This window comes from Gracilinanus agilis, chromosome 5, assembly GCF_016433145.1.
Source record: "Gracilinanus agilis isolate LMUSP501 chromosome 5, AgileGrace, whole genome shotgun sequence".
Taxonomy (NCBI): Eukaryota; Metazoa; Chordata; class Mammalia; order Didelphimorphia; family Didelphidae; genus Gracilinanus; species Gracilinanus agilis.
In genome coordinates this window covers 248,139,362-248,164,219 of record NC_058134.1, presented here as the reverse complement: position 1 = coordinate 248,164,219, position 24,858 = coordinate 248,139,362, and the positions used below count along the sequence as shown (strand labels likewise).

At 37.1% G+C, this 24,858-nt stretch overlaps 1 protein-coding gene across 1 annotated transcript in view; it reads left to right on the top strand.

Moving 5' to 3' along the window:
• The first annotated feature begins 1,460 nt into the window (after positions 1-1,460).
• LRRIQ1 (leucine rich repeats and IQ motif containing 1) overlaps positions 1,461-24,858 on the top strand; it is a 239,679-nt gene continuing 216,281 nt past the window's right edge. The window contains exons 1-6 of the mRNA XM_044679173.1: positions 1,461-1,526; positions 3,376-3,519; positions 5,787-5,891; positions 13,822-13,916; positions 15,173-15,278; positions 18,507-18,733. Of these exons, the coding sequence (XP_044535108.1) occupies positions 3,381-3,519; positions 5,787-5,891; positions 13,822-13,916; positions 15,173-15,278; positions 18,507-18,733 (672 nt within the window). The 5' untranslated portion in view covers positions 1,461-1,526; positions 3,376-3,380. The remainder of the gene's footprint in view (positions 1,527-3,375; positions 3,520-5,786; positions 5,892-13,821; positions 13,917-15,172; positions 15,279-18,506; positions 18,734-24,858) is intronic.

Here is a 24,858-nt window from a genome sequence, read left to right as displayed (position 1 = left end):
GCAGGGTTAAGGGAAAGATTAACTTCCTGTAGAAGTTAAAATTTTAGTTGAGACTTAAAGGAATCCAACAATTCTGGGAGGTAGGTACTGTTATTATCTCCATTTTACAGCTGATGAAACTGAGGCACAGAGGTGAAGTGGCCTCTCCAGGGTCACAAAAGGAGAAAAAATCTGGAGTACTATAGTTACTGTGTGGCTTAAGACCAGTGAATTAGAACAACCATTTTGGAAAGCAATTTGGAATCAGACAATATAAAGTGCTTAAAATGTTTATTTCTTGGTTTTTCCTTCCTTCCTTCTTTCCTTCCTTCTTTCCTTCCTTCCTTCCTTCCTTCCTTCCTTCCTTCCTTCCTTTCTTCCTTCCTTCCTTCCTTCCTTCATTTTTAAAAGATAAATTTATTTTTATCATTCTGCTGCAAAAAATACACTATTTCTCTTTTGTAAATACATTTATTTTTTAAAAAAATAACTCCATTATGTTTACATTCTCAAAATATTTACTTTTATTAAAGGTTTATTTTTATTTGAAAATAAATGTATTTACTTTTACTCCTTAAAATAAATATTTATTCTAAAAAAGTAAAAAAGTAAATGTCATTTTCTCTCTATGTGCCTGTCTAAATGAATTGCAATTTATTACAATAAATTACAATTTATTATTGCAATAATAAATATAAACAATCATAAAGAATAAATGTATTATTTATAAATGAAATTATCTATTTCCATACGAACAATAATTATTTTAACAATACATTAATAATCTGTTAATTATATTTCCAAGATTTATTTCTTTTAAATTAATCCATTACTTATTTGATATATTTTGCAGAAATTTTATTATTTATTTTTAGCAGTCATTTTATTTTTTAAAATGCTGAGTTCCGAATTCTCTCCCTCTGGAATTCTCCCCCTGCTCCCCTCCCGCCCCATTCATTGAGAAGGCAAGCAATAAGACATCAATTATACTAGTGGAGTTAAGCAAGAAACATTTGCACATTGAAAGGATCGATTTTCAGAGTTCTGGGGGGAGGGGAGGCCGCCCACCGTTTTGCTCCTCCTCTAGGTTCAGCAGTGGTACTTCCGGCTCCCCGCCCAGCCCCACCTTGTTCCATCAAACCCTTTCATGGAACAAAGGCGAAAGTCTTCTATTTTGAGCCCTGGCAGCCCCCGTTGTCCAAATCCCGCCCCCTTCGTCCAGGCTAGTCGTTGCCATGGTTACGTTTTGTTTGGCGGCTTATGGACTGTCTCTTCCTGAGGAGGTGAAGTGTAGGCAGCTCCTAAAGTTCGAGGCCGCCTGGTGGGGCCGCACCAGATCCAGTTCCCCGAGGGCGTCCGGGTGAGGTGGTCTCGGGGTGGGTGGACCCAAGAGGAAGAGGCGGCACGTGGGACGAAGACCGACCCCCACCCCCCACCCTACCCCCACCAGGAGCGGAGTCTCCCCTGATAGCCGCGTGAAGTGAGGCCATTAGTGGATCCAAATTGTTCTAGCAGTTACCCCAAAGTGGAGCAGGACACCTCAACAGGTAATGAGCTCCCTGTCACTGGAGGAGTTCAAGCAGAGGCCGGATGGCCACTAGTCAGGTTACAAACGGGTGGTGTCTGGTTCAGGCACGGCTTGGACTGGAGGAATTCCGAGACCCTTCCCCGCTCTCGGAGTCCATGGCCCCCACCCCCCAACGTCCGCACCCCTATTCCATCCCCACGTGGTATGAAAAATCTGACTGCGGCGTTAGAACCCCAGAGTTCCAATCCCAACTCTGCCAGTAACTTCAACTTCCTAGGCCTCAGTTTCCTCATCTGTAAAATGAGGGGTAGGACTAGATGCCCTCTAAGGGGCCTTGCAGCTCAACGAACTCGCCACACGTTCTTTCTAAGCTTCTTTTAAACCCAGCTTTCCACACTCTTCCGAAAGGAATGGGATCGTTTTTGGCCTTTCGCTGCTTCTGATTTCTCCCTGCGGCTGGCTCCAGAGGGTGTCCTTGGTCTGTCTGCTTCTGTAATCTTGAGATTCACTTCAGCTACTTCCATTTCCTCATCTGTAAAATGAGGGATTTGGACTGGATGGACCCTTCTATTTGAAGCCCTAAAAACTTACCAGACCCAGATCTTTGTAGGCTGTTTTTAAACACAGTTTTCTTTTATCTTTTCCTAGAAGAAATGGAACAATTCATGTCAGGAAATCTAGGTGTAGTTGACCTACGTCCTTTCTATTTTTAAATCTATGGTCACAATATCCAGAAAAGTTCCACTCTGATTTATTTCTTCATCTTGTCTTTCACTTTTACCTAATTTCCTTAAGTATCCTGTTTTAAAGTTTTTTTTTTTTCATTATTAATCATGTTAATTTTCTGGATATCAGTTTCCTAAATGAGAGGGTTGGACTAGTTGACATCTCTTGTCCTCTAAAGCTCTCTATCTGGTTCCACAATAATGAAGAAACTCATTTAAGATTTCTTAAATGTTGATAAATTTTTACTGATATCTTTTTTTAACATCACCAAAATTACTTCCAGTATCTTTTCCCTGCCAGAGAGCCATCCTAAATAACAATATTTTTAAAGCAAAAGAGACAAAAAAAAATCAATAAAAAAATCTAGTGTTCTAATCACTGTGCCAGGTAGCTACCATGATACACACTTGCATACGTATACACTCAAACACATATATGTATGCACATGTGTATAAAAACAAAGACATGTCATATCTAGAATCACACTTTATAATCTTGTACATGAACACTTAAAGATTCTGAAATTTTTAATGGCATGAGTATTCCCTTCACAAATGTACATCACACACCCCCAAGCTTTCCTAGATGAATTTTGTGTCTGAGAAAAATCATCCATGAGCAGCAAAGCTGGAGACAAGTACCTATTACTTAGTCTGGTCTTTGAACAATTCAGAGGTGTCCCTGGATCTGTACTCAAAAGCTTTTCCATATTGGTAAGATCTGCTTTTGAGAGTCTAGAGAGATCTATACTTTCTTTTTTAATAACCCTTCTTACCAAGTGTGAGTTCCAGAACAGAAGAGAGGTGAGGGCTAGGCAATTCGGGATAGAGTGACTTGCCCAGGGTCATACAAGTTAGGAAATATCTGAGGGCAGATTTGAACCCAGGTCCTCTCAACTGCAGGCCTGGTGCTCTATCCACTATGCTACTTAACTACCTCCGGACTTACACATTTTTAAGACCTATCAGAGTCTGACTTAGTGGGGGTGTAAGTGTATTTCTAATTTATACACTGTGTCACATAAGGTGTGCCAGAAATAAAAAAAATAAATGAAGCCAGTATATGAACTGGGGATATATTTGTGAGTCTAGACAGATTTCGTTGTCATTGTGACCTCTTTTGTTTTTCATGGTTTTTATTAGAAAGAATGTGGGATGATAAAGATATTGAAGCAGAGCTGGAAGAAGAAATAAAAGCTGAATTGGATAAAATCAGCGTTTCATCTTTGGAGATAAGTGAAGAGACATACTCGCCGTCTGATGTTGGTAGTGGGACTGATTCAGTAAGTGTCTTATCATCTAAGTTTCATTACTCTTTTGAGTTTTGTTCATTTTTGTTAGGATCTTTAGAAACAATATAGCAGCAAATGCTATAGGACCTGAAAAAGTCCTAGGAGCTCATTTAATCCAACTCCTGTCATTTCATAGATGGGAGTCTTAAAGCCCCGACAGGAGAAATGACTTATCCAAGGGCAAGGTCACACAAGTATGAAGTAAACGAGTTAGGCTTTAAGCTTAGCTCTAAATTGATAGTTCTTTTTTTACTACATTTCTTCTTAAAACCTCATCACCATTAAGGAAATATATGAGAGAATAACCTCTGCCCAAATTCTGTTCTCAGGCTTCATAATGGCCCATAAATGACCATGCCATACTGAAAACATTAAAAATTTTGGTAGTCATGACCTTTATGTCTCTTCTATGAAGACTACCTAACTGAATTGAGAAAAGCTACTTAAATGATAGTGCTATGGCTCACATGCTGGAGTGTGCTGGAGAGGGCTGCTCTCCTCCCCCCTCTCCATATGCACTGAGAACATTTCTCATATGACCCTCCCCTCTGCCCAGCAGCCCAATGGGAGCACTTTGTTCCTCCCCTGTCCAGAGTAAGGGGGCAGCTCACATGTGGTGTGAGGGTGCAATTTGGGCACTTGGTCTCTAAAAGGTTTGCTATCACCATTCTAGCTGATGATTTTCTTTTGGTCTCTGGGAAGACCATTTCCTGAGTGCTGGAGGTTGGACCAGGATTAGTAGGCTGGACCTACTAATGGTCTGCATTAGTAGAAAGAGAATGTATAATATTGAATAACAGTCTTTTGTAGTCAGATTATGAAGGGCTTTAAAAACCAAGCAGAAGTGTTTGTACTTTATCAGAGGTCATGGGGAACCACTGAAGCTTCCTGAGCTGGGGAATGTTGGGGCAGGAGATCTAAAAAGTGATGGTGTAAACCAGTGTGGTGACTAAGAATGAAGAGAAGGGGGTGGATTTTATATAGAGAATGGAAATGGAATTGAAGAGATTTGGGAAGTCTTTGGAAACAAGGGGCAGAAAGAAGGAAGAAAGGAAAACATCTTGAGCTGGATGGCTCTGAGGTTGTGAAACTTCATAACTTCCAGAAAGAAATAGGGAAGTTATAAAGAAAGGAGGGCTTTACATTGATTAGTACTATTTTGGACTTGTTAGGTTTTTAAAGTTTGTGGAACATCTAATTAGCAATGAGGGAGGGATTGGACTTCAGGATTATTATTAGATATGTAGATAAAAATCCACAGGAAGAATAAATTGATTTTCATTAAATTAAGGCAACAACAAAATCCTTTAAGAAGCTTAAACACAAACTTGTAATGGAGTTGTAGCTTAGGTTTTAGGATTACCTTGTAGACAAGATGGCCTTAGAGTGAAGTTCTTTTGTAATTAAACCTCATTTGGATGCAGGGTAGAGGGGTGATTAGGGTTAAGACCCATCTTTCTTATATAGAATTCATTCGTTTCAAATGGTTCTGTGGTAGATTATTATAGTCTCATTCATTCTTGTCAATTTGTCAGAATTGTCAAAATACAAGGAATTTCACTAAACAGTAAACTAAAAATACCTCAAAAGGTATAGAAAAGTTTATAGGAAATATGTTTTCTAAATCATAGAATAGTAGATATTGAAACTATGGGCTGAACACTTATAGGAGTTTCAAATATATTGCAAATACAGTGGACGGACCTTTAGACAATTCTATTAAATCAGGTAGGGAAACTTTGAAGACCACTCTGCTACACTAAATGTATTCATTGACACTTCTGGTAGTGAGGCATAACAGAAAATGGGGTGGGGTGAGAAGACATACAAATGCAATTTCAAGAGGAAACTCAAACTTGGGATTTTAAAAGCTTTAATTCCATGTGGAGCATAGAGGCTAAAGAAGAAATCAATAAGCATTCTAAAAATGAAAATTAAATCATAAGGATAAATTAAATTGCATGGAATTGATTTGGATAAATGTAATCAAATAATTGTCTCTGCCCAAATTCTGTTTTTCAAATTTGTTGTTCGCAGAAATATAGAAGCACCTGGAAATGAAAAAATAAAGGCATAAATAACGCTTTTGTCTCCTTATAATCCCCATGTTATATTTGCCATAGAGTCTTCAGTGTTGATTTCTTAATGCATGTTTCCTCAAGAAAAATAAAAGATTAGAGAGAGACAGTGAATGATCAGCACATAGGATTCCTAAGAAACCCTTTGTGATTTTATTTTATTATTCCTGTTTTCAGGGGGAAGAAAACTTACCTGAATCAGTTCTTTACTGTATTAAAGTCATAAAGAATCAAAGTAAAAATGTTGAAAATCTTGTTCTCCAGGACTTGGAAGATTCTGACATTTCAAGTAAGTAGAAGTTTCATCTAAGTATTAAGTGGTTTATAAGAAACTTCTCAGTGTGATACAAGAATAAAATTTAATTTTGCAAAAATTATATTTAAAACTGATGTTCCTATTTAACAAATCCAGTTCAGCAAATGTTTATTAAGACAGCGCTGCACTAAGTGTTGTAAATATGTTCTAAACTTCTGAGAATTTTCAAGTATTTTTGAGAAGGGAAATCCTTTTACTAATCACTGAGTAACAAGACAGTGTGGTTGCAAGGTTATGCAAGGTAATCCAAGCACAGGGTAAGTAGCAATCCTAGGTATGGTAGCTTAGCCACCCTTCTTCTCCTAGTTACTCACCGAATCCCCTCCTACCCTCCAGATTTGGCAGCATCCACCTCCTACACACAAAGTAGGTTGGATGGGCTGGTGAAATGTTGAGAAATAGGCCTTTGAGGTCATCTGTCTCTTTTAAGGATAGTCGTATAGTAGAAAGTGGCTAAAAGCCAAGGGCCTTGGATTTGCTAATTCATGGAAAGAAAGTAGACTAATTCAGGAAAAGAAAGGACCCTCCATTAGTCAGCCAGCAAACATTTTATTAAGCACTTATTTCGAATCAGACAATACCAGACACGGCACTAAGAGCTGGTGGTCACTGCCCTCAATGAGTTCACATTCTAATGGGGGAGATAATAGGTAAACAGCATGTACATACATGCATGTGTGCAAAGTATATAACTTGTTAATGGGAGGAATCTCACAGGGAAGGCATGAAGTCTTTAGTAGGGGGAGGCAGGGGAGACCTGGAAAGGGCTTTGGGGCTTTGATCTGAGTTCTGAAGGAAGTCCCTGTGGCCTAGAGAAAGAAAAGGGAGAGAGAACATTTTTAACATAGGGGATGGCCTAATTAAATCAGGAGATGGAGTAATGTGTTCAAGAAACAGCAAAATAGGCTGGTGTTACTATACTGCAGTCTTTTCTCAGTTTTCAAAGGCTGTCACCTTATCCTTGATACTCTATTCTCTCTCAAGTCTCCTCAGACCTGTCTGACCATTCTTTCTCAGTTTCCCTTGCTGGATTGTGATCTGGGTCATGCCCACTGACCCTAGGTGTCCCCCCAAGGTTCTGTTTTGGACACTCTTCTCCCTCTATACTATTTCCCTAGTGATCTCATCATATCCCATGGTTCAGTTATTACCCCCAAACTAATGATTCTCAGATCTCAGCCTTCTAGCCTTAAATTCTTTCCTGACCTCCAGTATCTTACTTGTCTTTTGGGTTTCTTGAACTAGATATCCAGCAGACATCTTAAACTTCATGTGTCCCAAACAGAATTCACTATCTTTTCCAAAAACAATTCCTATTACCAGTGAGAATACCTTTGGATTCACTTGGATAATTAGTTTGGAAGTTAGATTGCAAAGATTTTAGAAGAGAGGAAAGGAAGTGGAGGCTGACTTAGATGTCCACAAAAATTTTAGACACAAAACGGAAAATAGATATAGGACAATAGCTAGTTAGGATGGCTGGATCAAATGACAGTTGTTTTGATTTTTCAAGGGAAAGGGAAGAAGTCATGTTTATAGGCATGAGGAAACCCACCCAATAGGCAGGGAGAGATTGAAGAATAATAAGAAAATGAGGATGATAGAGGGAACGATCTATTGGAGAAGATAGGGATGACCTTGGATCAAGGTCATGCAGACAGATTTGCTTTGGCAAGAAGGTTCACTTCCTCATGGGAGACAGTAGGGAAGGAGGAGGCAGAGCAGGAAGATGTAATGATGCGAGATAGAAAGAAGGGAGAAGAGGGAGCTCTCAGTGAATAGCCTTGCCAGGGATTCTTAAGTCAGTGAAGCTTATCTGGACAAAGAAACTAGACAACCAAGGGCAAAGTAATATCTGATGACAAATACTGTAGCAATTTCTGTCTTAACTAAACTTGCTATGTATGTACCTCCAGAGAATATATGAATGAAAATAGAACAGTTGATACCTTCAAGGAACTTATGTTTAATGGGGCTTGGGGATGGAGGATGGGGATACCACATAACTATGCAATTTTAAAATAAGGAAATTTGAGGACACAGGGAGCACTATTAACTGAGGGAATTGGGAACAGTTTACAGAAAAGGTTGCTCTTGAGCTGAGCCTCAAAAGAATGTCTTCTATATTCTGGATATTTCCTTTAGAAACCCGATAACAGCTTTAGTGTGTGAACTGTGAGCACCACATTAAGCAGCTTGCTGTCTTGTTGATTCTGTGGGTTTCTAATTCATATATCATCAATAATCTTTAACATCATATAAAAACCAAGATCAAAATAGGATCATGAGTAGATGGTAGAAAGCAACTCTAATCTCATTGGGTGTCCCATACAGTCCTTTTGTTTTTTCAGTCATCATTAATTCATGCAGATAGATGTCAAATTCTCTGTGTGAATATAATAATAATAGCTGGCATTTATATAGTACGTTCAGGTTTACAAAGGAATATGTACATGGGTCATGCATGTGTATGTTTGTTTACATATACACACATCTGTGATTTCACTGTAGTGTCATATAAACCCCATTAGGTATAGATACTATAGGCATTTTTATCCATTTTTCAGATAAAATATCTGATCACATAGTACAAGTGGTGAAACTTGAATTCAAGTCTTTCTTCCTCAAAGACCAACATTCTCTCACTCTGCAACATTCATTATGTGGCTTAACTTTCTTCTCTTCATCAATATTAGTCATTCTCAATTGTTCTGTACCTGTTATGACATTTCTCCAGAGCATCCAGTTCTATTGCTCATATACAACATAACACATAATTATAACAAACTTTTTTGAAGTCAAATATTTTTATTATTTTTAATACTATTTTCCCATTATATGTAAAAATAATTTTAACATTTAAAGAAGTTTGAGTTTCAAATTCCCTTACTCCTTTAGTTGCTTTCACTCCTCTTCCCTCCCTGAGATGGAAAGCAATATAAAGTAAATTATTAAAAAATTTCTGGTATTTTTTTTTTACTTTTTCTTCTAATATAGATTTAAACATTTTTCCATATTAATCATTTTGTGGAAGAGATCTCAAACAAACAAAAAAGAAGAAAGTGAAATATAGTATGTTTTTGTTTGCATTCAGATTCAGTTCTTTTTCTGGAAGCAAATGGGATGTAACACAATCTAAGCATTATTGGAACAATTTAATATCATAAGATCATAGGTACATATCTAGAAAGAAACTTATAGGTCACTTGTTACAAACATCTCATTTTTCAGATGAGGAAACTGAGACTCAGAGAGACTAAGTGGCGTTACTGTGCTCCAAGGCACCGAGATAGGAATGGACACAGGTCCTCTGAGTGATCTCTAGGCCAGAACTCTTTGTACTACAGGTCGAAGAGCGTTCCCTGATGTGCCAGTACGGAATAGGGCGATGAGTTTTCGAATGTAAACCGTTAAATTAGCAAAGGGAATCCACATTCTCTTGTCCAAGTAAAATCCATGATGAGGCCTTTAGACAAGGTTCTCTGTGGATCCCTGTCTTTTTAATGCCATAGCTCAGGAGGCCCCACTGATATATCTACAGTCTAGAAATAGCTGTGGGAAATGTATGCTAAGGTATATCCACAGGAAACATGTATGGCATGGACAGACACAAGGAGAGAGAAACTCAGCCTTCCATTGCTGTAGGCTGCCCAAATCATCTTTGAGATCACTGCATTCCTGCTAGTTTTACCAGAAGCAGAGCTTTTCCTCTGGCTATTGTTCTCTGCTGGTCTCCAGGGGCGCTACTTAGTTTTGTTCCTTTGGTGCTATGGTCAGTGCTGGGCAGTACCAGATGTGGCTTCATGGGGCAGTGCTTGTGGAGTTTTTCTCCATTTGAAGCTTCTGGTTTCAGTTGGAGTTCTTTGCTGGAGGGTTTTTTTTTTTCCTGATAGAAACATCAGTAGACTGTGCTATGCTTTTTTTAGCTTCAAGCTTCTTATCCCTCACCTCTCCCTGTTACCCTGGCTGTACCTTTTTGAATATTCCCTTAAAAAAAAATAAAGTGTGTGTGTGTGTGTGTGTGTGTGTGTGTGTGTGTGTGTGTGTGTGTGTGTGTGTGTGTGTTGGCACTAGGGTGGGGATGAAGGCAGAAAATGTGCTGAATTTTCTTTAAAGGAAAAACCCTAAGACTTTCCCAACTTTTTTCTTCTTTCATAGTGGTCAGTCCTTCAGATCTTTTGCTATAAAGCCCTTTTTTCTTCTCTAGAAGTCTTTGTTGCAGGCACTTGGAGCTCTTGGAGCTGGATTGTAGAAGACTTTAAATCCCAGGCCACATTTCAGTCTGTCTATATCTCTGTCTCTCTCTGTCTGACTCTCCTCTCTTTTTTCCCACTTCCCCCCCAGGTAGGGGAACTGACACATTAGGCAGTTACTGTAATAATTTCAATGACATTAATAAAAGTCTGAGTGAATACTGGGAGTGTGGGAGTGAAGAAGCAGATATGCATGTGATACTTTTAAGGGAAACCAACAGGATTTGGCAAAGGTTGAATGTAGGAGGTAAGGGAAAGGAGAGGGAAGAATCAAAGATGACTCAGCTTTGATTGGAGGTGACTGGGAAGATGGTAGTGACATTGATGACACAGGGAAAGTTGGGGGAATGGCAAGGTTTCAGGAGAAAAATGAGATACTGATAGAACATCATAGTGGAGCTGTCCATCTGGTAGTATTGGGCCTAGAGCTTAGCTCTGGACATAGAGATTTGGAAGTCATCCAGAGGTCACAATTGAAGTCAGGGAGGAGTGGATGAGATCACCAAAGGAAGAAGAATGGAGAGAGTAGAGCACTTCAGACAGAGCCTGTGGTGATGGCTACCCTTTGGATGTGGAAGGAGAAAATGAGTTACAGGAGGAGACTGAGGAATTGTCCTACAGGTAGGGAGAGAATCAGGAGGGGAAGTTGCGCAAGGAGAAAATAGCAAAAAGCGGGAGGGAGTGGTCAAGTGCCAAATGAAGCAAAGTCGTAAAGAGAATAATGACTGAGAAGGGCCTCTGGATTTGGTAATTGAGGCTGTTGAAGATCTTTTTCATTTCAGGGATAGGGAGGAGAGTCAAACCTTCCCCATATTTAGCTATTTAGTTCTACTTGGAAATCTCTTCAATTTTTTTCATATATCCTTTTGTAGATATCTAAACTGTAGCTTAATAGTAGTAGCGCTACTATTACTTCTAATGATAGCAGATATTTATATAATGATTTCTTTTTATTATATTGTTAGATAAAGTACTGGCTATTAGATATACTGAGAGGGTTAACTTTTTAAAACATTTTATTGTTTTTTTTCAATTCTTAAATGTTAAATACTTTGTTATGTTATTTTCATGCCAAAGCTACAATGACGTATTCAAGAGTATATTTTAGAAAATGTTAATATATGGCATTTGCTTGGCTTAAGATATTTAGTACAGTTTAGTACAGTTTAATTATGGAGCATCTGTGCAGAGACAACAAAATTAGATTTTAAGCCTGAATGTAGTATTTTATGTTTCATCTTTCCCCATGCAATTTTAGGATGAATTAATGATGAAATGATAAGAATCCTTAGCTTTAGAAAAACAAACATATGATAAAGAAAAATAGAAAAATTTAAATATGTGAGAATGTATTTAAATGTGTTTAATATATATACATGCATAAAGCACATGTTCACACATGTATGTATTTATAGAAGCTTACTTCAAATACATCAATTTGTCCAAGAGTTTTAATTCTTTCATTGTGGTTATTCCCTCCACTGATACAGATTTTTGAAATCCTTGGATATAATTTGTCTCAAATAGTTCTCATGGCTAAAAAATTTGTAATCGTGTAACAGAACTTAGCTAGGTGAGTCCTCAGGTGACAGACATAAAGTCCATTAGAGTTCCTTGACTCCTGACACCTCCAAGGTCAAATACAAAATTCTCTACCATTGAAAACCTTTCATAATCCCAACTCCTAAAATATACCCTCAGTCCTCTTATACTTTATACTTCTCCAAATATTCTTTAATCCAGCGACACTGGCTTCCTTAACATTTCATGAACAAGATACTCCTTCTCTCAACTCTGGCCATTTTTTCTGGCTTTCTCCCATGCCTGGAACAATCCTTTCTCATCTCTGCCTACTGACCTCCCTGTCTTCCTTTAAGGAACAACTAAAAATCTCATCTTCTAGAGCAGTGTTGGTGGAGACATGGCATGGGTGCAGAGCCCACATTGGGCACTCAGGGGTTTCTCTGTTCCCTTCTTCCCAGCACCTAAAGACATTTTTTTTTTTTTTGCATTTTCCACCCCTCTGTCCAGCTGCCCAAAGCTAAAACTTTCTCCCTCAACTCGGGTAATCCAGGGCTCATTGACAGTTTGAATTTGCCCTCTGGGCACTGGAACTCCAAAACTGTTCACCCAAGGAGGTTTTCCAGACTCCTCTTAATTCCTAGTGCCTTCCCTCTCTTAATTCCCATTTATTATTTCCATTTAGCTTGTTTGTATATTTGTTTGCTTACTGTCTCCCCCTTAGATCCTGAGCATTTTAAGGACAAGTTCTGTCTTTTTGTATCCCTAGCATTAGCCAAGTACTGGAATATAGTATTATTTAATAAATGTACCTGACTGACATTCACCATCAATCCGGTTAGAGATGCCTTTGAAACCTTTCCAGCTTGGAAAAATCTACCAGAACTATTTTAGTATTGATATAACCTTCAGTAACCCAGAGATCCTCTCTACACCATGATGAAGAACCTCTGAAAATGTCTTATGTAATTATTAGATTAAAAATACCATTTAAGGAAGAGCCTAACTAAATATAGTGAACTTCATTTGTAAACTTGATAGCGAGAAATGAAGCATTTTAAAGGTGGGGTGACAAAAGCTTCATGAAAGATTTTAACACTGTAGTCAGAAACACATAGAACTAATGAATTTTAAATCTAGAAGAGACTAGAGATTATCAGTGAATTAGCAATTATTCAAGAAGCATTTATTAAGCACCTTTTTGTCAGATACTTTGACATGAGGAAACTAGATTTTGTCCAAAGAACCAGACATAAATTTCATGATAGAATGAATTCTAAAATAATGTCCTAGAATATAGAAATTCATTTAAGTCACTTCTCGTTGGATTTTCGACATCCCTTCTTTAATGGCTCTATGGGTTCTCCTTTCTCTGTTACACAAACCTGTGCTATGGAGAGAAACACTGTAAACTTACTGCTGTACTAGGCAGTCAATTCCATTTTTAGATAGCTCTGTTATTAGATCAGTATTCTTTATTTTCACTTATCTCATCTGCTTCATAAGGTACCCTTGGTTCTACCTTTTGGAATTAGGTTGAATAAGTCTACACATGGCAGCTCTTAAAGTATTTCTCGCTTTTACTAGCAAGAAGATGGTGATTCTGTTAATGGAATATGCCTTAGTCTAGAATAGATAGTCAAGGATTAGGTAGGTATAGAACTTTAGAGCAATATAATTTAGAATAGCCTTTATATCATGGTTTATTTACTTTTCATGTAAAAAACAACCCAAATTTAAAACAATTTCATTTTTGTCCTTCCCCTATGTCATTTTATTATTTTTTATTTATTTATTTTTTTAAACCTTTACCTTCCTTCTTGGAGTCAATACTGTGTATTGGCTCCTAGGTGGAAGAGTATTAAGGGTGGGCAATGGGGGTCAAGTGACCTGTCCAGGGTCACACAGCTGGGAAGTGTCTGAGGTCAGATTTGAACCTAGGACCTCCTGTCTCTAGGCCTGGCTCTCAATCCACTGAGCTACCCAGCTGCCCCCCTATGTCATTTTAAAAATATCTAATGATATATTATTATAGAGTTTAACATTATAGAAAATAATCCAAGTTTGACAAATTAATAAGTATAACTCCAATCTTATAATTGAATTTATATTTTTTTTTTCCTCTCTAGGTCCTAATTATGGAGCAGTTTCCAACAATCCCACAGATTTTTTGGACGAGTTAACAGTTAATTTTCATGAAAATGCATTAGAATTGAAAAAGAGGGTATGCTACTGAAACTTGACTTATGGTATTCAGTTACATGCTATAGAATTTTGTAACTTTCTGATGATTCCTTGTAGACCTTCATGCTGACTCTATGAGTAAGGGGAAATCAAACTGAATACAAGTTTTGCACTATATTGTTTTAGAGATTAATACTGTTATATAAAACATGTAATTATTTTTATTTTTTCTTACATGTAAAATTAGCAAACTGAAATTTAAATCTTAGGATTATAACTAGAAGCAATATAATTAATGTGAGTTCTTGAATATACATATCAGAAATACAAATATTTAGGAATTTGAGTTATAAAACAAATAAAACAGTAGCTATGTATTTATAACTTTTTGTGTGTGTGAGTTGCTAAGGGGAAAACTAATGATGTAAAGATAGAAACAAAGTGTATTTTGTGAAGTTGGGATAATAGTATATCCTTTCTCTTCAGGTACACTTAATTAGTAAAGAGACCTTTGTATGGAAAACTAGAAATTAAAAAAGGAGAAAAGAGAATAATGTTAGAACATATTAGATAGAAAGGAGAAACGTATAATTATTTCAAAGATCTATGATTGTTTTTCAATGCAGATATTTTCTTCCATGATAGAATATAGACCGTCTGCTATTTAGCATTCATATATTCAAATATAACCTATTAAGCACTTCCACAATTTAGCTATATAGTTTTTAATTGTTTTTTAAATCCTTTTTCATTTAATGGGACCAGTCAGAGATCTTGTATTCTCCCTCAAAAAGTCTTCAGGACCTTAGGGTCACCAGATTGAGATAATAGAATAGGATTTGAGTGAAGGTGATAGTGAGAGAAAACAAATTCTGTATACAAAATATTAGGGCAGTTAAATTGGACACCATGATCAAGTATTAGGAACAATTTAGACAAATATTAGCAAATGAGAAGATAGAATTATATGGAAAGAAGCATGAATTTGTAGTATGGAAGATAATTGTGAGAATGCTGTACATCTATAATCTGTCAAAATTTAAAGTGAAATAGGTTCAAAATTCTCTTGTTCAAATGGAGATTTCAAAAACACAAGGAAAGATTGTTCTATAAAAGCACAAATTGTCTGTATTATCTTAGTTGCAATGATCTAATTACAAAGTCTGAAAATCTTAGGTTTTAATACATATTTTAAATCTGATATTTCACAGAATATGTTTTTGGCAGTTTTTAGGAGTTTTTCATAGATTTTCACCAAATTTTATTAATCATTGTTACTCTTTTGTGTCTATTTAGATGTTACTTAAAATACAAGATGAATTACAGACAAATTTAATCTTTGATAAAGTTTCTAATTCTGCTGAGCCTCCTAATGAACCTGCTAATGAACATCTTTCTAAAGGTAAATTTCTAAATACTATACTTGGTAACTTTGGTAATCATAGTTCATAATTTTACAGAACATCTAAATGAAATATTTTTGCTATTTGTATGTGTGTATATATATTTTTTAACTTTCAAACTAGCAAAGCTAGACTGTTTAGATTTTTAAAATATCCCTAAACTTATTTCATAGGCTCATAGAATCATAACTCTAAAAGTAGCAGGAATCAGAGGTGCTGACTTGTCCAAGGTCATATAGGTAATGAATGTCAGACATGAGATTTGGGCCAGTGCTCTTTAAATGTATACTCTTAATTTCTTCATAATTTGTAAATTAATTTCCCTTCATCATACATTCAGATGCAGTATGTAACAAATAAAAGGGTGGTCTGGTCAGAGTTATAATCATTTATTAATAAAATGAGAGAGATGAGAGAAGGTAAATAGATTTCAGCACAGCTTGGTCACCTCCATGTTGTGCTCGTTGCTTGCCCAGGTCAGCCCAGGGAACCAGTCAGTTCAAGAGCAGAAGCAAAAAGAATTCTCTCCTTCCTGTGCTCACATTTTAAACCCCACCAGCTCCTTCCTCCAGGGCGGACCTTGCACATTGATTTTAGGGGATGCCAGAGGATGCCAGGCCATTACATATGATGTTCCTCTGCAACATCCACTGTTAGGGTGCCGTGGGACGGAGGTGTTTTACTTCACACAGTCCCCCTCCCCAATTCTTTGGGAGATGAGCATGTTAAGTCTCCCTGCTCTTGGTTTTCCAGGAGGTTAACATGTCGGGGTTTCCCCAATGAATCATTCCACATATGCAATCTAATACATTTAGGATTTTCTCACCAGGGGGTATAAAAATAGAAAAGATATTGTACATTTCATGGAGGGAGTTACAACAATTTGGGAATAAAAAAGGAAGTGAGAAAGAAAAAAATGATTGATAAGCATTTTGAAAAAAAGCTGATTGGCATAAGAGTTTATAATCAGGATAAATGGTGGACTCAACCCCGCTTCAGTTCAGTTCTTCATATGCAAAAGTTCATTCCAAATTTCCTAATGTAGTGTGATTTCTGCAAGCATCCTTAGAGCATCTTCTCCAGAAGATCCATTTTTGGTGATTATCTTTTCCTAAAATTACTTTAAAAGATCTTAAACTTTGGATTTTTAGGATAATTACATAATCCCCACCTTAGGAGGGGATTATATACCAACAATAGAATTGACGCAGGATGCATTACTGAGCTATAAAATATATGAATCAATTCTCCTGAAAACAAGAGAGAAAAATTAAACTAAAAAACCCACATACATATAAGTCCTACATGTATAAAAATATGAGGATAAATTAAAATCATAACAGGTCCTTGATTCACCATCAAGGTCCAATTGAGTTAGCTTATATCCTCCAGGCATGCAGGACAGGTGCAGAAATATTGCACTTACTCATCACCAGCCTCATCAGCCTGGGCAACAGAAAATTGTCAAACTACAGAAGAAAAAAGGGACAAAAGTCTGAGGAAATATGATTCCCCTTTCTCTCTACTTCAATCCCAGGGATGGCAAGCCAAAGTTAGAACTAAACAGAGGTACATATTAGTCTTATACAGAGACAGGAAACAGGAAGCGCAATGTCAGGCCTTGCCAGATAGCAGCTTCCTCGAATTCTCTGAGACAGGTCCTCCACCTCATCCTCATCAGCCCCACACGGATTCTGGGTCTCCTTGACCTCGTGCTCCTTTGCGCTGAGCAGTGACTCATTAGCAATCCCTTCTTCTGAAATCACATAAATATCAGTTCAAGTCCCACATATGTAACAACCAATGGCAGGTTTCCATCTTCTAATGCTTTTGGGTATGCGATGTTAGGTATTGTAAACTGATATTTCAATATCAAAATAATAGTGCTCCATATACTCAAGTTAAAAAAAAAAAAAGAAAAAATCAAATTCCAATTAGGAAGAAAGAAGAAAATAAATCAGAAAGAAAATCATATTGCACAGCCCCATTAAACAATGGGCCAGCAAACATAGGCATAACAAAAAGATTTATCACTCAAAAGTGAAAGCTTTTGTCTCCCTAGCTTGCCCATGAAACACAGTTCTGGTACACATCATTTTTTCTTCTGGGAAAAGCTTGGCATAAGCCAGTGATGGCGAATCTTTTAGAGACAGAGTGCTAGGCCCCGTCCCCCTTCCCCGCCCCCCCAACGAAATGCCATGCCGCCCTCCCCCAGACCATGTGCCATGCCCCTCCCCCCACATGCTGGGTCTGTCCCCTGCCCCGCCCCACACGGGAGGGAAGCAGCACTCCCATTGGGCTGTTGGGCAGAGGGGCGGGTGAAGTGAGTGTAGAGAAGGGGAGGGGAGTGGCCCACGTGTTCCACTCTCCAGCTCTGCTGCCTGTGAGCCGCCCTCCTTACCTCCTGTGTGCTCCCACTGGGCTGCTGGGCAGAGGGGCGGGGCATGTGCAAAATGTCATCAGGCACAGTGCAGGGGGGAGGGGAGCAGCTCCACTGAGTCCCTCTGAGGCCTTTCTAGTAATGACCTCAGGGGAGGGAGGGCGGCTGCGTGCCCACAGAGTGCTCTGCGTGCCACCTTGGCCCCCTGTGCCATAGGCTCACCACCACTGGCAGAAGCTTTACAACAACACCTAAGATAAGTTTGAAAGACCACCAACCACCACTATTCCCAGGATTAAAAAGGCCTGTTTGGCTATAGTAGCTAACAAACCAGTTCCCTGTAGTCACAACAGTTTCCAACTGTTAAATGGTTGTCAGTATGCATAATTAGCTATGACTTTATTTTGTATTTAAAGAGTAAGCACTGACTTCTACCCCATTGTATTTTATGCACTCACAGAATGTTAGAGCTGGAAGAGCCCTCAGAAGACCATCTAGCATTTCCCACTCATTTCATAGATGAGGAAATCAGTGTGATAAATTGCTCCACTTAGGTCACCAATATAATTAGACCTAGATCTCTGTTCTAGAACTCTTTTTAGGAAACCATATTAGCTCTCTGATTTCAATTCAGGTTTCACATTCACTTTTATTTATTAAATACTTTTGATTCGTATGTCACTGATGTGTTTTTGCATGTTTGTTCCTATAAAATTATTTCATATCATATATTATTCGCAACATATATCACAACATTAAGTAAAATAAAATTTATTTTTATATTTAGGAGGAATGATTTTAAATAGTTTAGAATTTACAGATAAAATATTTCTGTTAATGAGTACAGGTGATACTGACACAATAAGCTTTGGATACGTTGAAGTCGAGGAGAAATGTCGACAGTCTTTTGCAGCATGGGAGGACAAGCAGCGAAAACTGGAGAACAAGGAGAATGAAAAACTCAAAGCTCAAAGGGATAGGGACGAACAAGTGTTGAAAGAGGAAGAGGAAAAGATACATTGCCGGATGAAGCAATTTGAAATAGAAAAGAAAAGAATAGAAAATATTCATAAGGTAACATCTATAAATAAAAAAGATCTCTAAATAGATATATCCCAATAATTAGTAGTTGTATTTCAGATAGAAACTATATTCAGCACCTGCTTTTGATTGTTGAGTACAGGGGCACTAAAAGCAAGTGATTAAGATTTATTGGAGGCTATTGTCTCTAACATTTAGGAATTTTTTTAGTTTTCATTTTTTTATTGAACTTTGCTAGATTTTTTCCTTTTTTAAAAAAGAGATTTTATATTAATACATATTGTTTTTATAACACCTAAATTTTTACCTTTTATCTTTTCCTTCTCTCTCCAAATCCCTTATTTTACTTTTTAAAAAGAGAAAAAAAAGGAAGAGTAAAAAAAATTAGGAAAACCCAACACACCAGAAAAATCTGACATTATGAATAGTGCTCCATGCTAGTAGACTTCAGCTTCTGCAAAAGAATTCTCATTTTTTCTTTGCTTTGGCACAAAGATTATTTTTAATAATTTCACTACAGTTGAAACATAATCTTTATAATGACATTTAGTTTTGATTGTTTTGTGCTTATTCTTTACATTTATATTGTTATAGTCATCATGTATATTGTTTTCTTCTCTCTGCTCTTAATTTACTTTTTATTAGTTCATGAATGCTTTTACATACCTTTCAGTATGTATCATATTGGATAACTCTTCAGCATAATAATATTCCATGACCCTTATATATCCCAATTTTAGCCATTCCCCAAATGATGGGCATATCCTTTGTTTTCAGGACTTTGCTACCACAAAAAAATGCTGCTTTATATATTTTCATATGTGAGAAACCTTTGTTTTTGTTAATAACTTCCTCAGGGTATATGCCAAGCAGTGGGATCTCTTGGTCCAAGATCATCTTTTCTAGAATTTGAAGTGATTCTTGAGCTGCTGGACTTAAGAACTGTCTGTGCTAGAGATTCTGAGATTTTTGAATCCACATAAGAGGCTATTTCAGGATCAGGAAGGAAATAATGAGACATGGTTGGTTAACTATAAGGAACAATCTAATATCTGTGATACAACCTGTGATATTAAATCTTTACAGACATAAGGAAACATGGTAGTGCCCTACCACTCAAAAAAACTTTGTCTAGTGTCTTGGTATTATAGGAAATTGCCTAAACTGTTTTATGAAAGTGGTTGAACTTCATTCATGATAATTTTCCTCTGGATCTTCCTTGCTATAACTATCTCCTTGGCCTGGAAACCTCATGATGGGCAATAAGTTTAATGATCTCCTCAGGGAGGGCATAGTGTTGGGTAGTAGTGGTGATTCTAGGAGGGGTTCTCCTGGGGAGTTTAAATCTTTAAACCCATCCATATTGTTTTGGTTAAGGTGGATATAGTAGTCATTAAGCTCCTTGCAGGTCCCGTGATCTTTGTTGTTGATTTTCTATAATAGGTTTTAGAGATGCCTTAAAGAGCTAAATGTTGAATTCTGACTTACATTCATAAACTGGGTTACATTCCTGTGGCATTGAGAAGCATAAGCCAACCCCACCAGCGTATGGTTACTTATTTGTAATATAGGATGTTCCAGAACTTTGTTGGGGATAGCGGATTGTTATGAATGTAAAAGCTAATTTGACAGCATATTCCATTGCTTTCTTTCGGTAGCAAAATTGCTAGTTATATATTTGTTTGGAGGCAAGATTAAGTAATAATAGTTTACATTTTCAGAGTGTTTTAGTTTACAAAATGCTCTTGTAGACAGTAACCCGAATGCAAACATGGTGTGAAATTTTGCCTTTGCCACTAATAGATATTCTTGGTCTTTGAGCCCTAATCTTCAAACATGGAACATGACAGGATTATACTGGTCTCTTCTAGCTCCAAATCTATAATCTGATGATACCTAGCTAGATCATGCGAGTGTATTGTGTGAACACATTCTATTTTCTTTTAATAGACTGTAAATACCATGAAGGTAGGGACTCTATTTTCTTAACCCTTCTCTTCCATCTTAGAATCAATACTCAGAATTGATTCCAATGCAGAAGAGTGGTAAGGGCTGGCATTGGGGGTTAAGTGACTTATTTAGTGTCACACAGCTAGTCTGAAACCAGATTTGAACCTAGGACTTCTGGTCTTTAGGCATGACTTGTGATCCACTGAGTTGTCCCTGGCAGAGACTTTTAATTTGTACTTTTCTCTTCAGTGCCTTGAATATAGTAGGTGCTTAATAAATGCTTGTTGGATAATTAATTGATAAAGAAGCTGAGGATTAGAGGAAAACGTGATTTCCTCAATGATTCCTTAGTTACTAAGTAAAAGAAGGTGGAGGCATTACTAGATCTTCTGAGTCCAGGCTTGCTACATTGATTCCTAGCAATATTCACAGCTTTAGAGGAGTCAAAAAGGATCACAGTGAGAAAAGTCCAGAGATGTGCTGGCTAAGAGGTCATTGTTTATCTTTTGTGAGCAGGTAGCAATAGAATAGAAGGAGTGAGAGTGACAGCAAGAGGCTGAGGAGAAATTGGGTTGTGAAAAAGTGGAGACACACAGTGAAGCATTGGATATGGGAAATATTTTCAAAACTGAGAGAAACTGTATAAAGACTTTAGAAAGCCTTGAAGCACTAGATAAATCATTCTCCCTCCCCCTCTGCCTTGCAATCCTAAACCCTGTTCTTTGTCCACTCCATGACCTCCAGTCCCTTGACCCTTCGTTTTCTCTTAGGTCATCACCTCTGCACTAGGTATACTCTCTTTTTTTCCCCAGTCCTGATCCCTTGGTGAATCATGACAACTCTACATTGTCCTCTCCTTGAGTTGGGCCCCTTATGTTTGCTCATTGTGTCGTGTCAAGCCTCAACCTTAGGTCACTCTTGCCATTTGCTTCCATGGTTCCTTCATGTGCTGTTGAACAAAGGTGGAAAAAATACTGAAATGGTACCCATTCCACTACTAAGTTATGTGACAAACAGGACCCTCACTGCTGCAAGATAATCCTTTTGTACCTCCTTAATCAACTCATTGTTCCATAATAGTGACTCTTCCAAACCTTTTCAGTTTTGAAAAAAGTGGAAAACATGACTCTTCTAACTCATTAGTTTGAAATCAGGTTTCTGATGTACATCCATTCATTCTTCTCTGTCCTCTATTTCTCCAGTTCCTGTCCCTGCTTTTTCACATAGTTTTCTAAGTTTTTATCTAGGTTATCATGTAAGTGAAATTTTCAACTTCATTCTAAAAACACCCCAAAACTAAAACTGCTTCTTTTAAAAGTGTATATATTCTCTGATGCAGGGTGAAATAAGCAGAACCAGGTAAACACTGTACACAGTAACTGCAATATTGCAGAATGGTCAAATATGATAAATGTAGCTACTATCAGTAAAACAATGATCCAGGGAAATTCTGAGAAACTTAAAGACAAAGAATGCTCTCCACCTTCAGGGAAAGAACTGTTGGAGTAGAAATGAAGATGAAAGCATACAATTTTTTTACTTATTTTGTTATATGTTTTGGAGCTTCATTTTTATAAAATTGCTCACAAAACTGAACAATATTTCCATATGTTTTGTGTGATATAGGTTTGTGTGATTTAGGATATACATGTATATCCTAAATCAGTGCTGGGCAACCTTTTGAGCTTGGTGTTTCAAAATTCACCAAAAAACCAAGCATAACACAGGTGGTGTATCACTTTGAGGAAAAAAAAACATAATTTCATGATATTTATAGTTTAAATAACAAAAATGCATAATTGTAATATATAACTATTTAATAAACCAAAGTAGGTATATATGGGTAGAATTGTCATCTATAGTGCACAGAGTGTCTACATTATAGAACAGCAAATGTTTTATCCTCAGCATGTAGCCCCATACCTCTCTGTATGCAGCTGTACGTGGCTGCGTGTCATCGAAAATGGCTATGTGTGTCAATGGTTTGCCATCACCAACATAAAAAAAAACCAGTTAAAATATAGGCTGTTTCCACAATACAGTGGATTTATTATAACAGATATAATCTTTCCACTTTTTCTTCATTGGTGATGTTGGGAGCAATTATACAAATAATCAAGCACACAACCTTGTTTGTATCCTATTAAGATGGAATATTTCATTTGGATCTGTGGAGCTAAAAGGTCACCAAGAAATATATTTGGTACTGAACTTTGCAGTTGTATCTTTATGATAATTAAATTTTTGAATGAAATGAAATTCTTTCTGTTAAAGACACATCCTAAAATTAATTCCCAAATCGGGAAATACCCTGAAAATAAATTTTTTCTCTAGTTTTCCAATAATTTATTTTGTGGTGGTGGTGGTGGTATCATTGTTTTTGCAGAAATTAAATAAAACCCATTTCCTTTAGCTTATAGACATGCTCAAGTCTTTCTAGCCTATGAAATTCTTTCCTCCTTCCTAAACCCTTACCACCATTCAGATATTATTTTAACTGTCTTTGCATTATCATGGTCAAATTTCCTTAAAAAGATGTCCGTTTCTTTTTCTTTCAGTTGACACCCATTTTTTTCATCCTCTTGCAGACTGGCTTTTTTTCATGCCTCTGTACTGAAATGCCTATCTTAGAGGTTCCCAATGATTTAATCATCCATTTTACTGGCCTTTTTTCATTGCTTATTCCTTTGATGTCTCAGAATCATTAGACTTTAGTCTCTATCACTATTTAGAGAATTTCTCTTCCCTTAGATTCAGGCACTCAACAGAGTAAATTATTTGACCAAGGTCACTGTAACGATTAGAAATGATAAAGGCTGATATTACTAGAGAAATTAATATTTTATTTGCCATGGCCATGTTGGTTATATATATATATATATATATATATATATGTGACCGCGCCTGACTATACTTAAAAATGCCACCTGTCTGTATCTCCACCCATTTTCCTCCTCTTGCACACCAGGGAGCCCACTCAGGTAGTAAAAAGAGGCCGTCTCCAGCCCGCCCTCCGAATTTAAACTGCGCTATACCTTGGTTCCTGTTGTCTCACGTTTAACTGGAAACCCATTGGATCACGGGGAATGTAGTCTCAAAGTTCCCCACATGTCCACAGGAAGTTTGTCAAACACTACATATCTTGAGTCTCAATATTTCCAAATAGAACCCCAAGTGATTTTAACTAACACATCACACAGCTATTAAGTGTCTGAGGCCATCATCTAGCCGCCCTTATATGTCTATATGTCTCCTAAATATGTCTATGGATAGAGAAATCGATTGATTGATAGCTAGATAGATAAAAAATTTATTAAGTACCTATCATATGTCAGGTGCTGTGCTAAGTGGTAAGGACACCTGTATACAAACAAAAAAAAGATAACCTTTATCCTTTAAAAAGCTAACATTCTAGAGGGGGAAGAGAGATAAAAGAGAACTAGCTATAAAAGGAACTGGAAAAGGGGCACCTATGTGAGGGTGAGGCTGTTAGCAAAGAGGGGAAAGAAATAAAGAAAATGAGGACTGGAACAAGAGTGAAGTGATGGCTTGATCACCTCTTAAAATGTTATTCAGAACTAGGGAATCAGCAATCAGAAGACAGACTTAAGGTCACAAGCATCTGCAGGGTGAGGACACTGCTGGTAAAGAGATAGAAAACTCTGCTTGAGTATGAAATAAAGCTAGCATTGAGTTTGCCCATCTTCCCATAGCCTCTTCAACATTATTTTTTCTATCTTTTTACCATCTTTGTTGATTATCTCAGTGGTTGTGAAGTAATAATCAAAACTATTTTAATTTTCCTTTTTCAGTTTTGAATACCTTATACATGGTTACTGATAGTTCTCATTTTCTGTTTTTGAAAATTATTCCTATTTCTGACCATTTACCTATCATGAAATGAGTCATAATCTTTTAGTTTTGAGGTAAGTTATTAGAGATGGATTTGTCAGATAAGACTTAGGTATGGGATTCAAAGAATTTTTCCCCCAAATGCATCTTTTATTCTGCTTCTGTTCCCCCACTTTGTTTGGGAAAGCTGTTTTTATTTACATAAAATCAAAGTTCTTTAAAGTCTTTTACCACCTCCTCTTTCTCTTGTCTGCTTGGGATCTTGCCATTCTAGACCTCTTTTTTCTCTTGGCCTTTTGTTCCTTCTCATGAATTGTTATTTGTTTAGATAAATTGTGATGCTTTTTTGTGTATTT